This window comes from Eptesicus fuscus, chromosome 3 (genome assembly GCF_027574615.1).
Source record: "Eptesicus fuscus isolate TK198812 chromosome 3, DD_ASM_mEF_20220401, whole genome shotgun sequence".
Taxonomy (NCBI): Eukaryota; Metazoa; Chordata; class Mammalia; order Chiroptera; family Vespertilionidae; genus Eptesicus; species Eptesicus fuscus.
The window spans coordinates 86,108,039-86,124,329 of record NC_072475.1 but is presented as its reverse complement, the minus strand read 5'-3'; the positions used below and the strand labels follow the sequence as shown (position 1 = coordinate 86,124,329).

The window sequence follows — 16,291 nt, the reverse complement described above, 5'->3', positions numbered from 1 at the left end:
ATATAAATGGGTGTTTCTAATTGATATCATTATATCAATTACAAATAATGATAGTCATAGATTTTGCCTTATGATCTACACCATTCTTTTTTGTAATTTCTTTATTAATTAAGGTATTACATGTGTCCTTATTCCCCCCATAACCCCCACAACCCCCCTCATTCATGCCCTTACCCCCCTGTTGTCTGTGTCCATTGGTTAGGCTTATATGCATGCATACAAGTCCTTTGGTTGATCTCTTCTCCTTACCCCCACCCTCCCCTACCTTCCCTGAGGTTTGACGTTCTGATCAATGTTCCTCTGTCTCTGGATCTGTTTTTGTTCATCAGTTTATGTTGTTCATTATTTTCCATAAATGAGTGAGATCATGTGATATTTATCTTTCTCTGTCTGGCTTATTTCACTTAGCATAATGCTCTCCAGCTCCATTCATGTTGTTACAAATGGTAAGAACTCCTTCTTTTTTACCGCAGCGTAGTATTCCATTGTGTAGATGTACCACAGTTTTTAATCCACTCATCTGCTGATGGGCACTTAGGCTGTTTCCAAATCTTAGCTATGGTGAATTGTGCTGCTATGAACATAGGGGTGCATATATCCTTTCTGATTAGTGTTTCTAGTTTCTTGGGATATATTCCTAGAAGTGGGATCACTGGGTCAAATGGGAGTTCCATTTTTAGTTTTTTGAGGAAACTCCATACTGTTCTCCACAGTGGCTGCACCAGTATGCATTCCCACCAGCAGTGCATGAGGGTTTCTTTTTCTCCGCATCCTCGCCAGCACTTGTCATTTGTTGATTTACACTATTCTTACTTTTCTTTCCTTATTGAGTTATCTGTAACCTGAAGTGCTTCTATTTTTGCTATCAATCATAAAGAGACTATATCTAAAGTTTACCCATTAAGTATAACATTTTGTTCTTATTTTCCCTTCCTTTTCTTCCTTCTCTTATTCCATCCTTCCGTCCTTCCATTCTTTCTTTCTCTCATGTTGTGTGTATATCATTAGCATGACCATACATGCCAATTTACCCAGGAGAGTCCTATTTATTCTTTTTTACTTGGCATTTTTCTAGTGTAATATTAGTCCTAAACAAAATATCAAAATTTGGAAGATAAATTACATGGTTATTCTATATATAACCTTTACCAAGATCAGAAAGTTCTCCTATAATTGTAGTTTGCCAAAAGTTTTGTATCATAATTAAGTGTTGAACTTTATCAACTACTTTTTCTGTATGAATTGAGGTACTAATAAACTATTTACGTGGAGAATTACATTAATGAATTTTCTGATGTTAAACCTCCTTGAATTTCTGGAATAAAATCTACTTTACCATGACATATTATTTTTAATATACTTTACATTAGATTGGATGTAATTTTACTTAGAATTAATTCATAAATTAAAAAAAATTATATTTTTATTTTCTTGTGGTGTCCTTATCTGATTTTTGGAATCGAGATCCACACCAGTCTTTTAGAATAAACTCACAACATAGATCTTTTTCTATTTTCTGGGACAATTTTAAATGTAGAAGAGCTCCCCCATATAACATCTGGGTTTGGATTTGGAGGAATACAAAGGAGAAAGCTTTGAGTGGGGAGGAGGTTAAATTATTTAGTGCTCATTTATAAAATCAAGTTCTCTATTTCTTCATGTAAAAATATAGATGATTTATATTTTTCTAGGAATGTATCCATTTTATCCAGTTTCTAAATATATTTTGGGATAGCTATTTGTAATATTTTACTTTATGATGATCTTTATTTTATTATTATAAATCTCATCTATATTGGGAGTTTTCAGTATTTCTCATTTTTATCCTCCACTTTGTTTTGGCATTTCCTCTTTCTTTTCCCTTGATTATTCTTACAAGAGGTCAGTCTAACTTATAAGGAAGATATATTGTTTTTGTTAATCTCTCTTTTATTTTCCATTTAACTTATTTCTATCACTATTTTTATTATTTCCTTATTTCTTGTTACTCAGGATTTACTTTCAAAAGTTTTTCTTGACTGGAATGCTTAGATCAGTTTTTTAAGTATTCCAATCTGTCATCCAACTGCTGCATCAGCAGTCAGCACCCTGATTCCCATGCTAGGTCAAACCAGTCTTCAGTCTACCCATGGGTTTCTCATATTTCTTGTTTTGTTTTAAATTTTTATTTTGTTATTATTAGTGCCTGGAATGCTGTTGTTTCCCTTAAGATGATTTTAAGGGAAGTCAGCAGTCTGGGCTAATTCACCAACTTGGTAAGAACCAGAAATTAAAAATAATTTCTAATGTTTATATTTAGGTTCAGAATTTAGCATTCTTCCTCAAAAGTTTCTCTCCCGTTAATAGAATCTTCCACTCTATCAGGTGATATTTTAAATGTCAATATATACGGTAGAGTTATTTATTCTATTTTCTAAGGAAAAAAACACAACTTAAAAACCCAGAGCACTGCTCAGCTGCTGTGGCTCAGTGGTTGAGCGTCAACCCAGGAACTAAGAGGTCATGTTCCATTCCAGGTCAGGGCACATGCTCGGGTTTGGGGCTCAATCCCCAGTAGGGGGTGTGCAGGAGGCAGACTATCCATGATGTTTCTCTCTCATCGATATTTCTATCTCTCTCTCCCTCTCCCTTTCTCTCTCTCTGAAAATTAATTTTTAAAAAAATCTAAAAAATAATCTGAGAAAAAATAAATATTAAAAAAAGAAAGAGAACATTTCTGTCCAAATTCTATATTTTCAATACAGTCATGGGATATATGGATAGATTGAAGTGCTTTCTGAACCCCTGAAACTCCAAATCTAAACACCATCCAAAAAGTCTAGGTTATTAGTGGTCTAATCTCTTGGGTGTTCTTATCTCACTGTAAGAACCTCTATGCATGGGCTGAGGTAATTAGTAAAATTACTGTTAGGATTACCAGGGATAGGATTTTAAAGGTTTTTTATCAAGTAGGAAAATCTGGCCTACAAAATATATAAATCAAATGACAGAAAAGTTTAACTTAGAGCATTTCTTTTCTGTCTTCAACAGTGGAATTAATCACATTTGCCTGTGTATAAATAAGGTCTAAAATATGAAATTTGAATAAAAAAATAAACCGTAATAAAAATATATTTTATTTCATATATGGGTTGTTTAAATGATAATACATTACATTTTTAAAAAGTTTAACGCAATAGAAAGTGTATCTCCGTAAATGTACTTATTTGGTATTCCCAATAGCTCTGAAGTTAAAAAATATAGTGTACATTTAAATATAGAAGAAAAAAAGTTAAATAACTTGCATAACCTAACACAGTAGAAATGTTTTGTTTGGGTCTGGGACTAGAGCCTACATGTTACTTACCTATTTTTTTATTTGATACTTAGCTTTTCCACCATGCTGTGAAATAAGACAGGCAAAGAGAAGATAAAGTTGGGTTAAGCCAGCAAAGAGGAAGGTTGAGAAAAAGGAGAATAAAGGAAAAATGTTTTACCTAAGGAGCTCCTCCAAAACACATAATATTCTATTAAATTCTTGTTTATCTTTATCGAAATATACTCTGTGATCAAATGTATGTATTTTCTAGAGTTTTAACACCTACAGTTCCAATACACGGACTTAAGAAATAGGGATTAACACTATGTTTTTTAATGCAAGCTTGTAACTCTTTAATAGTCAAATATTGTCTGTTTTAATTATAACATAATCAAATTTCTACCTATAATTGAGAAGCTGAAATAGTCTTATTATTCTGTCTTTTCTCCACTTTAACAGTGCAAACCTGTAGTTTTTGCTTTAGAAAGTGAGTCATGTAGAATAGCCCTAGCCGGACTGAAGGGTACCGGGTTCGATTCTGGTCAAGGGCACGTACCTCGGTTGCAGGCTCTATCATGTGTACAGGAGGCAACCAATTGATGTGACTCTCTCACAGTGATGTTTCTCTGTGCCTTTCTCTGACCCTTCCACACTCTCTAAAAACCAAAGGAAAAATATCCTCGGGTGAGGATTATTAAAAAAAAAAAGAAAGAAAGAAAGAAAAAGAAAGCGAGTCAGACCATTGTGGACACTCATAAATGAAATTGTAACTACTTTGGGACTATGAAAAAGAGCACTTGGTTCTAAAAGGGTCTTCTACACAGTGGTCTTAGGCTGCTATTTGTTCATTGTCCTGAAGGGAAGATATAAGCACATACCATCATTTCAATATCATGCTCCCTAAGAAAGGGGGGAAAGAAGAGATATACAGAATCTAAACATGGTCTCTGGAATTTGTGCATGGGTATTCAAAAACAAACAAAAAGTAAAGCCCTAAACTATAATTAAGCTCTCAAATTTCAAGAGAAAAAATAGTGTAATAGAAAGTTACTCGCAAAATTATATCAATAAATTTTAAGCTGCATAGTAATTCATGTATATCAGAGTACATTTCTACCTTTTTTTCAAGGGAGATTCATTTTTCTTTTTCACAGGGCTCAAAGTTCAAGTTGGCTGGGAGGAGAGTGGGATGGAAAAAGGCACCAGTGGGGAGAAATCTGAGCCTAAAGGAGGACAAGAGCTCACCTTTGTGGGCTCGACCTACAGAGACTCCCATCAGAAAGAGGTGAGAAAATTATACCCAACTTTTATAGCTGAGAAATGCTAACAACTATCCCAAGTAATATGAATACAAATGTTCCCATGTTTCCTTAAAGCAAACTGAAAGCTAATTATCTTTAACTGATATTTAGTTGAAACCATCTCATCTGCTTGGGTATGGAAATGACCTCACTCCTCGGAAGTCCAGAATTGTGTACCAAAGCAAAACATGGAGACAGATACTGCAGGAAATGATGAAGTGATGTTGCCAAGAGAGAAGTTGTTAAACATTTTAATAATTATTTATGCCACAGCTCTGGGAAGTATAGAGATATTTTCTTTCATTAAAAGATAACCCATGACCTAAATATAACTTAGTATTAGCCTAATGACTCTATGAGAAAGACAGGAAATTGAAAAAACTAAAAGTCAAAATTCCACATGGTAAAGAACAATTCTAAATTTTTCTACATAACTTTAATAAAAGAACAGCAATATTGCATATAGAATCTTCCTCCCAAGGCTAATGAAATTGTATTGGATGAAATATACAAGTAGAGGACTAGACTTGATCATATCTAATTCCCTTCCATTTCTAGAATTATGTGAATAAAATCCTTTGAACTTACCTAAATATTTTGGATAAAAATATTCCTAGAAAGAAAGAAAAATAAATATGTTATCTTAGAAAGTTAAATTTCACTATAGAGTTAAAACAATTTTAAAATGTGTTTTTACTTTAAAGATGCAAATATGTGGGGAGAGGAGAGGAGGGGTGTAGGTGATTGTGGAGGAGGGTATAGGGGGGATAAATGGTGAAGGGGAAATTTTTAAAATATATATGTTTTTAAAGATGCAAATAAGTTACATACAATTGTCATTTCCACATTATAAGATTTTTTTCTATAGAAAAATATACTAGGAGTAGATAACTAATAACATTAAGCTAATAAGATGCTTAGTCTTAAGGCAATATTAATCTATTAAATTATGCTTCAAAAATTTCTAATCTGAAAACAGGTTCTATTGAAGCTATCAAATGTAATCATATATGTCCCCTTTTTGTAAATTCTTTATTTTTCCCAGAGAGATTAGATAGCCATTTGTCACATTTCATGCCATGCCGATTGCACATACCAGATCCAATGATGAGTAACACTGACATCATCTGAACTGAATTGGACATTTATCTTTTAGCATCATGGGTACAAGGAATACCTTACTTATTAATTGGTTATGTACCAAAGGTTTGTCTGTAAATCCGTAATTTGGACTAAGAAATATACTTCACCAGAGAGAGAAAATGTTAAAAATGATTTCTAATGGTAAGGTTCTCAGGCTGGTTCACAAAAGCCTTCTTAAGCCATAATATATCTAACGTGTAACATTAGAAGCATAAGAACACCCCATGAGAACCCAATGTTTCTACACAAAAACGTAATGAAGTGCAAAATATAACTTCATCCAGCACAGAATCAAAAGTCTTCACTGTTTCTTTCTCTCACATATAAACCTACACAACACATCTACTCATTTATAAGGATAGGATCCCCCATCAAGTATTTCAGACAGCTGTGTCTTCTACAGAACAGAAGCCAGGAGGATAAGCAACAATGAATGGGTTCAAAGGGAGGTTATATGATGGCTGAAAGGAATATATTAGGGGTAATAGGGAGGTAAACAATGGGTAGAGATTGGGAATGTGAATTAGGGTATTAGGGACATGGACAGCGAGTGGATGGGGCAGGATGGAAGTGAGAAGCAGTAACAAATGTTTTTCTTTCCTTTTATTTCTCCCATTTCTTCATTTTATCTGCCATATCTTTCTCTTTTGCCAATGAGACCACTGTCAGAATGAGTGGAGGAGAGAAAAAACATTCATGAGTTCCCTTCCCCACTATCTTCCCTTCACTCCATTATGGTCTTTGGCCTCACTCCCCATTTGCTACTCAGATGCTAACATAATCAAGTATTTATGTATGAGTGATACAATATGATATCTCAGCCATGCACGATTGCTTTAAAACATTCCAGCAAACAAAACAAAATTAGAGTGGGCATAGTAGAAAACAGGCAAAATAAGTATGGTAGATTACTGATCATTGTTGAAGTGGAGGGAGGATATATTGGGGTTTATTATATTGTTCTCTGTACTTAGGTATATATTTTAAATTTCTATAATAAAAATAAATGTCTGTGTGTGTATCTATTTCCTAAAAAATAAGAATACTCTGTATATTGTGTGGAATAAAATATTTTCCTCTTGCCAAGTGCTTATCCACAAAGCAACTGAATTGAGAGAAACATTTTGCTTCAATCCCAGAGAGTATTAAAAATGAATCTTTAGGTACCTTGGAAAAAATTCCTTTTGAACCTATAAAGGTAGGTGGAGGTAAACGAATTAAAGAGAACACAACTTGTTACTGTCTTGGACAAGTTCTCCAACTATAGAGAGGATTCTTCCTCGTTATCTCACGGTCCTAAGAGCCATGGGAGAGGTAAAGGAGGGTCTTTGTATATATGTTCTTCCTCATTTCCTTTTGGTTATGTGGTTCATCTCAGAAAAGAAAATATCTGAGGTAACCGTGAAGGTTATCAAACTTGAATTCTTAGAGGCACTATTTATACTGCTACCTGCAAGATATTTTGGAGAACATCCTCTCCTGGAAAATAAGAGGACTAAAAATAAGGTCGTATTTCAACATATTTAGGGATGTTTATGATTAGATTTTTGTAAACTAACTTGGAAAAATTAATACACTAAGATGTAAATTCTAACCCTAGGCATGACTGATGATATAAAATGGCTCAGGAAAGTTCTCAAGGATTTATGGAATAAATTAAAATATACTCAGGAAACACAGTGCTGAGTGAATTCTTCAGTAAGGATTCACTGAGTACCTATTGTATACCAAGCTCTAGATTAAAGGCTGGTTAAAAATGCCAGTGGAGAGATTTAATTAAGTATAGTGATAACAATGCAATCACATGTTGGTACCCACACATGTCTGTACATGTGCGCATATAAACATGCACACACATTATATTTAAGATGTCTTCCCTCCCTACCCCATATTACCAAGTTATGGTTGGAAGAAAGTATTTACAAACCATGAGGTTGATACTATTTGCTGGTAGTATTTAATCCATCTATAATTAAATTATAGATTGGTTAGAGCACATTGCTTTTGGCAATAGTGTCTTCCTGACTAGTCCACCTTCCTTTAAGGTATTTCCTTCTGAAATACTTCAGTGGTTACATGTGAAATGTGATATATACACAATCATTTAACGTTACAAAGGAACACAGAGGAACAGACTCAAGCTGGAACTGTTCTGACTATAATTGTATGACTAGCTGTGCTAACATTAATTTTCACGAGCTCTTACCGTTTCAGGGTAATTTTCAAAGATCTCCCTGGCTTCTTCTTTATTGCACAGTTCTTCGATGCACTCTCTTTCAAGATTACCCGCTTTGACTTCTTCAAAAGGAGAATTTGCTCTGCGTTTCCTAACCAGAACTTGTGAAGCATGTTGCTTTGACAAAACTGAAGGAAAAAAATAAGTTTATATAAAGAAATATTTCATTTCTACACCTAAATATATTATTTTTTAAACAATCCTATATAATAAAAGCCTAACATGTTAAGTGTCCGACCGTTCATTCGACCATTCGACCAGTCACTATGACATGCACTGACCACCAGGGGGCAGATGCTCCAACCAGTAGATTAACTTGCTGCTGGGGTCCAGATGATCTGGACTGGGTGAGATGAGCCAGACATGCCCTGGAGTCCTCCCGCGGTCTCTCCCTGGCCCCAATCATGCACCGGTGGGGTCCCTTGTCCTAGCCTGTGCCCTCTCGCAATCCAGGACCCCTTTGGAGATGTCAGAGAGCTAGTTTTGGCCCAATCCCTATAGGACAGACCAAAGGACAGGCCTCTAGTGATAATTAGAATCATTTTCTGCCTGTGAATTGTATGACATTTAAAATCAGTATGGTTGAACTGAAAAAAAAGTGCAGATATATAGCACTTTGATAACAACTCAAAGAACAGGCTTTGTGTTCAGCTACAGCACTAATATAATGATCTACACAAATTTTTCACGCTCCTGCTGGAGGTCATACATACCAGATGATACTTCTGTTTATCTTATAACTACATTGGAAATAGCATCATGCTGAAATGACTATGTCAAAAGTCATAGCTATCCCATCTTGAAAGCTACTTTCTTAATTTTAATGAAAAACTCACATGATCGCTAAAGCAGAAGTATAGTCTAATCAGCCACTTAAAATATATTTAATAGGCTAACACAATTATTCATACAAACAGGAAGATAAAAATTCATAGTAAAAGCAAATCCATACAGAAGACTCTAGAATCCACAGAGACTAATCCTAGCATGCCTTCTATGACCTTCATCCTCTAATGACAGGCATTTCAATCCTAACAGAAATGCTCCCATTTCTTTGCTCCCCTTGACACAGTTGTCTATATTTATAGTCCCCACATCCTGTCCTCCCATTCTTTCACACTCACACCAATCAGACTTTTGTGTGTGACTTTACCATGCTGCTTTTATCAAGGTCATGATACGAATGCTAAAGGTTAATTATCAGTCCTCATCTTCCATGACCTACAAGTATTATTTGACAGCCTTGATTATTGCTTCATGGACACAATATTTAAACCTAACTTACAGGTCATAAGGCAGTTTTCATTATTCTTATATCTCATTGACCAGACCCCTTTTACTGATCTCTCAATATTGGTTATTTGAGGTTTCATGGCTATATCCTAATGATACATTATATCTCTAGTTCAAGCCTCCCTCCTCACTTCAGATCATATGTCTAATTGGCTATTGGACATCTCTTGGATGACCAATAAAAATCTCAAATATGGCATCATAAAAGTGAACTTTTAATTTCCACACTCCATCTGACTGCTTCCACTTGCCCTCTCAGTTGATGGTAACTTCTAGAGCTCAGACAAAATATCTTGAAATAATCCTTCATTCCCCCTTCCTCCTTTCCCCACCTCAAATCCCAATTCTACATCATCACAAAATCCTCTCAGCTTTCTCTTCAGGACTTATAAAACAGCCCTAGCCAGTTTTGCTCAGTGGATAGAGCACTGGCCTGCGAACTGAAGGGTCCTAGGTTCGATTCTGGTCAAGGGCACATATCTCGGTTGCAGGCTCCTCCCTGGCCTTGGGCCCTGGTTGGGGTGTGTGCAGGAGGCAACCAATCAATGTGTTTCTCTCACATTGATATTTCTCTCGGTCTTTCCCTCTCTTTTCCACTCTCTCTAAAAACCAATGGAAAAATATCCTGGGGTGAGGATTAAAAATAAGTAAATAAATAAATACTTATAAAATATATGATCACTTCTCACCACTCCAACAGTTATTACTGGTATATGTTTTCATTTTAAAACTTCCATAATTAAATTAATAAAACATCTTCTTTAACCAGCTATGAGTCAAGATTTAAAAAATCAGGCAACACTATCTGTGGCACTTGAATATGTGAAAAAGATTAGTTTTTACAAAGTTATTTAAAATTTTGGGAATTTCTTTAGTTGTCATTTCCAGTTTGAGATATGATTGATATATAACACTGTATTAGTTTTAGGTGTACAATGTTTTATATCATTATATATAATTATATATATATCATTAATTAATATAATTAAAAATGACTAATGTATTACATTTTCCTATTTAGTATTATAACACTTATTTTATTGTTTAAAAATATTTAATGGCATCATATAAAGAATATGTAAGAAAAAAAAGAAGGCAAAGAAAAAATTTTTAAATAGTTAAATAACAACAAAAATGACATAACAAAATTCATTATAACTATATATATATATATATATACTCTTACCACAATAAGTTTAGTTAACATCTATCACTTCACATAGTTTCAATTTCTTTTATTTTTTAGCTTTATTTTTATTGTCAACACTATTACAGATGTCCCCATTTTCTCCCCTTTGCCCATCTCCTTCCAGCCCCAGCCCCTGCACTGCCCTCTGGCTATCACCACATTGCTGTCTCTATGGGTTATGCATATATGTTCTTTTGCTAATCTCTTCACCTTCTTTCACCCAGTCCCCCTCTCCCCCCTCATTTCTGACAGCTATCAGTCTGTTCCATGTTTCCATGCCTCTAGACCTATTTTGTTCATCCGTTTATTTTGTTTATTAGATTCCACATATAAGTAGGATTATATGGTATTTGTCTTTCTTTGACTAACTTATTTCACTTAGCATAATACTTTCCAGGTCCATCCATGCTGTCACAAAAGGAAAGATTTCCTTCTTAAAATTTAAGGAATTTAACTAATTAATATTATTCATTATTGTGACAAACAAATATTATGTAAGATTTGTCCACCTTTAAAAAATGATTAATATAATTAAAAACAAATACTGCCCTCCCTTGCAGGCCGGGTGCCTCCCAACTGCCCTCTCCTGCTGGCCATCTTGTGGTGGATCTTGTGTCCACATGGGGGCAGGATCTTTGACCACATGGGGGAAGCTATATTGTGTGTTGCAGTGATGATCAATCTGCATAGTTCTCTTTTATAGATAGGATAGAGGCCTGGTAAGGGGTGGGGGCCAGCTGGTTTGCCCTGAAGGGTGTCCCTGATCAGGGTGGGGTTCCCTTGGGGCGTGGGGCGGCCTGAGTGAGGGGCCTGTGGTGGTTTGCAGGCGGGCCACGCCCCCTGGGATGCAAGCGGAGACCCTGGTATATGTATTACATTTTCCTATTTGGTATTATAACACTTATTTTATTATTTAAAAATATTTAAAGGCATCATATAAAGACTATGTAAGAAAAAAACAGAAGGGAAAGAAAAAATTTTAAAATAGTTGAATAACAACAAAAATTACATAACAAAATTCAACATCAAGCAACAGATTGGAGAGAAATATCTACATCATATAGCTGACTTCTAAGCTCCAAGGGCCCTTCCTTTGCCTTTATAACTTGTTTCCTAAGCCCATTTCTTCTACAGATTACTTCTACCTCTTGTGATTTTCCAAATAAATGTTCTCTGATAGTTTTAATCTCAATTGTGAATACTTTCCTAGCCAGAACTCAAGGACCAAGGTTGCTAAACCCAGGTCCAGTCTGACCCCACTGGGCTAACACCTAGTGCCAATTTCACTACCCACAATGGAAATAAAGGGATCTCAATGGCTCACAGGGGGAAGGCTAAGTAAATATAAGGCTTTCCTCTTCAACTCTCTTGGATTAACCTTGAAGGTCTGCCAAACTCTCAATCTTGCCACCCTCCTACCAATAAATACAGAAACCCAAGTCACACTCCGATCCATAGAAACTACTGAACAATTATATTCAAGCAGGCCTGACATAAAAGATGAACTTTTACCTCATATTGAAGCAGAATAGTTTATAGATGGCAGAAGTTTTATACAGGACTAGAGGCCCGGTGCATGAATTCGTGCACGGGTGGGGTCCCTCGGGGTGGCCTGTGGGGATTGGGCCCCAGCTCATGCCCCCAGGCTCACAACCCAAGCTCGCACCCCCCAGCCTCACAGCTCCGCCTGGCACCCCACCGTGGCCTGGTGCCACACCCTCACCTGCTCCACCATCCCACCTGCAGGTCGATTGATTGGGGCTGGGCCTCCTGCCCAGCTGCCTCAGCACCTGCGAGCGGGGTGGTGGCCCCGCCCCCCGCTGCCACCACTGGTCTTTGTGTGAAGGGCAATTGGTGGGCGACTGGGCACCCACTCGCATCCACCTTGACCTGGTGCCACTCGCTCACCTGCTCCACCATCCCACTGCGGTCCCACTCTTGTCGGGGCCCATCAGGGCCAGCAGTGCCTCTACTGCCGCCCATTGCCAGTGCCATGTCGCCGATGCCCGCCATGTTCCACACTGCCCCCTGGTGTCATAGTGAGCGGTTGAACTTCCGGTTGAACAATTTGCATATTAGGCTTTTATTATATAGGATGGGGTTAGAAAGTCTGGGTATGCCATTAACTGTCTTCAGGAAACAAGGGGCAAAACCTCTGTCTCCCACTACTTGGGCCCAAAAAGCTGAACTCATAGCACTCACTGGGGTCTTTACAATTAGAGGAAAACTTCTGTTCCCCAACTTCCCTCAGCCCCTAGAAGGCCCCTCCTACACCACAGAGGAAGTCTCTTGGGCCTTACAACATGAAATACAATTGTCTTGATCCCAACTACAACCAGACAGAAGGGCCCACATCAGATCCTACGAAGCACCCCAATTCCAGTAAAGCTCACAGAGATAGCCAGTTGGGCTCACTTATCTCAAATTTAACCTTTTTCTTGTGAGTTCCCACAGGAACTACAACCTAAGACCTATTTTTGTGACCCATCAAGGACCTCAAACTCCTCTTCAATAAACAAAAATATGTTACAGATAATATAATAACTAATCTTCTTGTCACCTTTTGGATACAACAATACCATGTCAAGATGATGACACTTCAGAGAGTCCAGCACATCCCTATTTTAAAAAAATCAGCCAACAGCCTCTCTGTTCCCATGCCAGATCCCATTCCCTTTTTCTCCTCAGATCAGGCAGGGAGAGACTTCCAAACCCTACAGAGGCAGGGACCACAACCCTTATCAGCAGGAAGTAGTTACTGAAGACATACCATCCTCCCTCATAAACCCTAAAGGATTTTAGGGATAGAAGCTTCTAAGGGGGTAATGAGGTAGAATAGTAAGAAACTAGGGAAATCCCTTGACAAGTGGAATAAGGGAAACTGAGGCAAAATAAACAAGGCCAAACGATTTGAGCAATTTACAGCCAGCTAATGAATCACAAGGTTTTATCTTCCTAACCAAGGACACTTAGGAGCAAATGGTTTACACATTCCAGATAGTCCCAGGGCAGAATGGCCTCAGTTCTGGTCCTTCTTCAATGACATTCTTTGAAAATAAAACTAATCATAAAATAACTCCTGACCCCTCTATACCCACATTTTGATGAAGCAACATATTGGAGGACACACCTAGAAAGCTAATGAATATTCTATAAGACCCTCACTGAGATCACCTCTAGAATACCCCTGATTAAAGAAATATAAAAATCATCAAGATAAAGGACCCACAGCATATTCTAGCCCCGTGGTCAGCAAACTGCGGCTCGCGAGCCACATGAGGCTATTTGGCCCCTTGAGTGTGGCTCTTCCACAAAATACCACGGCCTGGGCGAGTGTATTTTGAAGAAGTGGCGTTAGAAGAAGTTTAAGTTTAAAAAGTTGGCTCTCAAAAGAAATTTCAATCATTGTACTGTTGATATTTGGCTCTGTTGACTAATGAGTTTGCTGACCACTGTTCTAGCCCATCCATGCCTTGTATCTCTGCTCTCTATCTCCTAAACTCTAAGAGACCCCATGAGACTTGCAACCAGGGGAGCATCAGGCAGCAATGGCTCATCTCAGACTCACCCCCTGAACCTGTAGCCAATGCCCCCTTGTTTCTCTGAATTCCTAGTGAGTTCACTTCTGTCACTGCAACGTTTATTTCTTAGTAAGCCAAAGCAACCCCGCCTAGGATCTCTCCTGTTTGCTTCTTCCATCTAAGCCCTTCCTTCGTTTCACAGTCCCCAGTTGTAATAAATGTACTCTCAAAATCACTTGGACTCATATTGTGAAATCTTTCCTGCATGAAGTCAAGAACCCAAACACTATTGGCCAACTCAAGGCAGACCCACCCCAGGCCTAGACCACATCCAGTAATACTTTGGCCTAAAGAATAATAAAGCTAACAATATAAAACTAACTTTGTCTAAATAAATTTTGACTAGATTTGAATGTTTATGTCCTATTTCATGCAGTTTCAACCCAATAATGCTTCAAATTGGCATGACACTTAATAATTTTCAAAGTTTATGTTAATTATTTCATTTGATCCTCACATAAATAATGAAATAAACTACAGGTTAGAATTATTCTCATTTTCTTATTGAAGATATCAAGATGGAGAAAGGTTACATGATTTGACCAAGGTCATAGAGCTATGAAGTGGTGCCAATGGGATAGGAATTTTAATATATATATTTAAGGAAGAACCAACATGGTGAAGTAGGTAAACGCTAGAACTTGCTGCCTCCCACAACCACATCAAAATTACAACTAAAATACAGAACAACCATCATTCAGAACAGCCTGAAATCTGACTGAATGGAAGTCCTACAACTAGAGAAGTAAAGAAAGAACATCAAGACTGATAGAAGGGGTGGAGGCACAGAACAGGCTGGCCCCACACTCACGTGTGGCTTTTCTGTTTTGTTTGTTTTTTGTTTTTCAACTGGGAGGAATATCATGGCTGCAGAGGCCTCCCATGAGAGCAAAGGGTCCCAGCCCCACACCAGACCCCTAGCCCAAGGTTCCAGAGCTGGGAAGAGAAGTCCCCTTAATTTGGGGCTGTAAAAACCAGCGGGGATTGGGCCTCAGTGAAGCTGAGGCTGTAGAGCCTCAGAGTTCCTCTTAAAAGGTTGGCGCATGAACTTACAAGGTCCCACTTCCTCCAGTACTGGGGGGTTGCTTTGGGGGATCCAGGGACATACAGGGAGGAACTGGATTGTCTGGCATTGGGGCAGGAACTTGGGGGCAGCATTCTCCTAGACTGGGGTGCTTGAAGGGGTTATTGTTCCTGTGCTGGGATCTCCCCATTGCAGAGCTGACTGACAGCTATATCTGAGTTTCCATAAGCATGGCCCAAACTGTTCACTCCACCCTGGTGATCCCCTGAGACCCTGCCCCATCCAATTTGCAGCCCACCCAACCTGTTTGCCGAGGCTTTTCCATATGAGTGGCCTGTCCAAGCTCAGCCTTCAGTCTTTTTAAAAAACCTCCCAAACAAGCAGCAACTGGCTTCAGCATGCCCCAAACCTATCAATAAGAAGCCCAAGACCCAGCACCAGCACCAGCCTGCCTTGCTTCACAGCTGGGCCTCACCTGAGCACTTCCAAACCCAATACCAATAGGAGGAATCTGAAAATCTCTCTGTAGCTCCTGCTGGGTGCCCAGGCAGTGGCTGACTTTGTGCCTACCTGGAGACCCAAGAGACAACGCACCCAGTGGACAGCTTCAGACCACATCAGATTACAACTCTACACATCCACAAGTAGCACACTCAAGGGGCAGACTCAATGAGCACCAAAGCCCCACAGAAGCAAGTCCTGCTCCATAGGGGTGTTTCCTACAGCCAGCAGCTCTTCTGCTGTAGTTGCAGCTGGTTCTCATAGCCAATTGGCCTGGAGGTCAATTTCTCCCAGTGATGCCAACAGCAATCAAGGCTCCACTACAACAAGAATGTACAAACACCCCACACATGGGTGCAACTAGAGGGCCCAGCTCAGATGACTGGGGAGGCTGAGCCACTGGATTCTATTAGACACACTACTATCACATGATCTCTACCAATTCCAGGAGACATAGCAGCTCTACCTAATATATAGAAACAGACACAGCGAAGCAGCCACAATGTGGAGACAAAGATACATGTCACAAATGAAAGAAATGGAAACAAGCCAACTACTAGTACAGAATTCAAAACAACGGTTATAAGGTTGCTCAAGAATCTTAATGAGAGCTTCAAGGGACTTAGTGAGATTTTCAAGAATCTAAGTGAGAATTTCAAAGGCATAATAAAAACCACTCAGAAATTAGCATACACTAACTGAAATAATGAATAATTTACAGGGAT

General features: G+C 38.2%; 1 protein-coding gene across 1 annotated transcript in view; it reads right to left on the bottom strand.

Moving 5' to 3' along the window:
- Positions 1–16,291, bottom strand: part of PROS1 (protein S) — a 105,389-nt gene that overhangs the window by 65,860 nt on the left and 23,238 nt on the right. Inside the window, exons 2-3 of the mRNA XM_028131235.2 lie at positions 7,949–8,106; positions 5,188–5,212 (exon numbers count right to left, since the gene is read on the bottom strand). Of these exons, the coding sequence (XP_027987036.2) occupies positions 5,188–5,212; positions 7,949–8,106 (183 nt within the window). The remainder of the gene's footprint in view (positions 1–5,187; positions 5,213–7,948; positions 8,107–16,291) is intronic.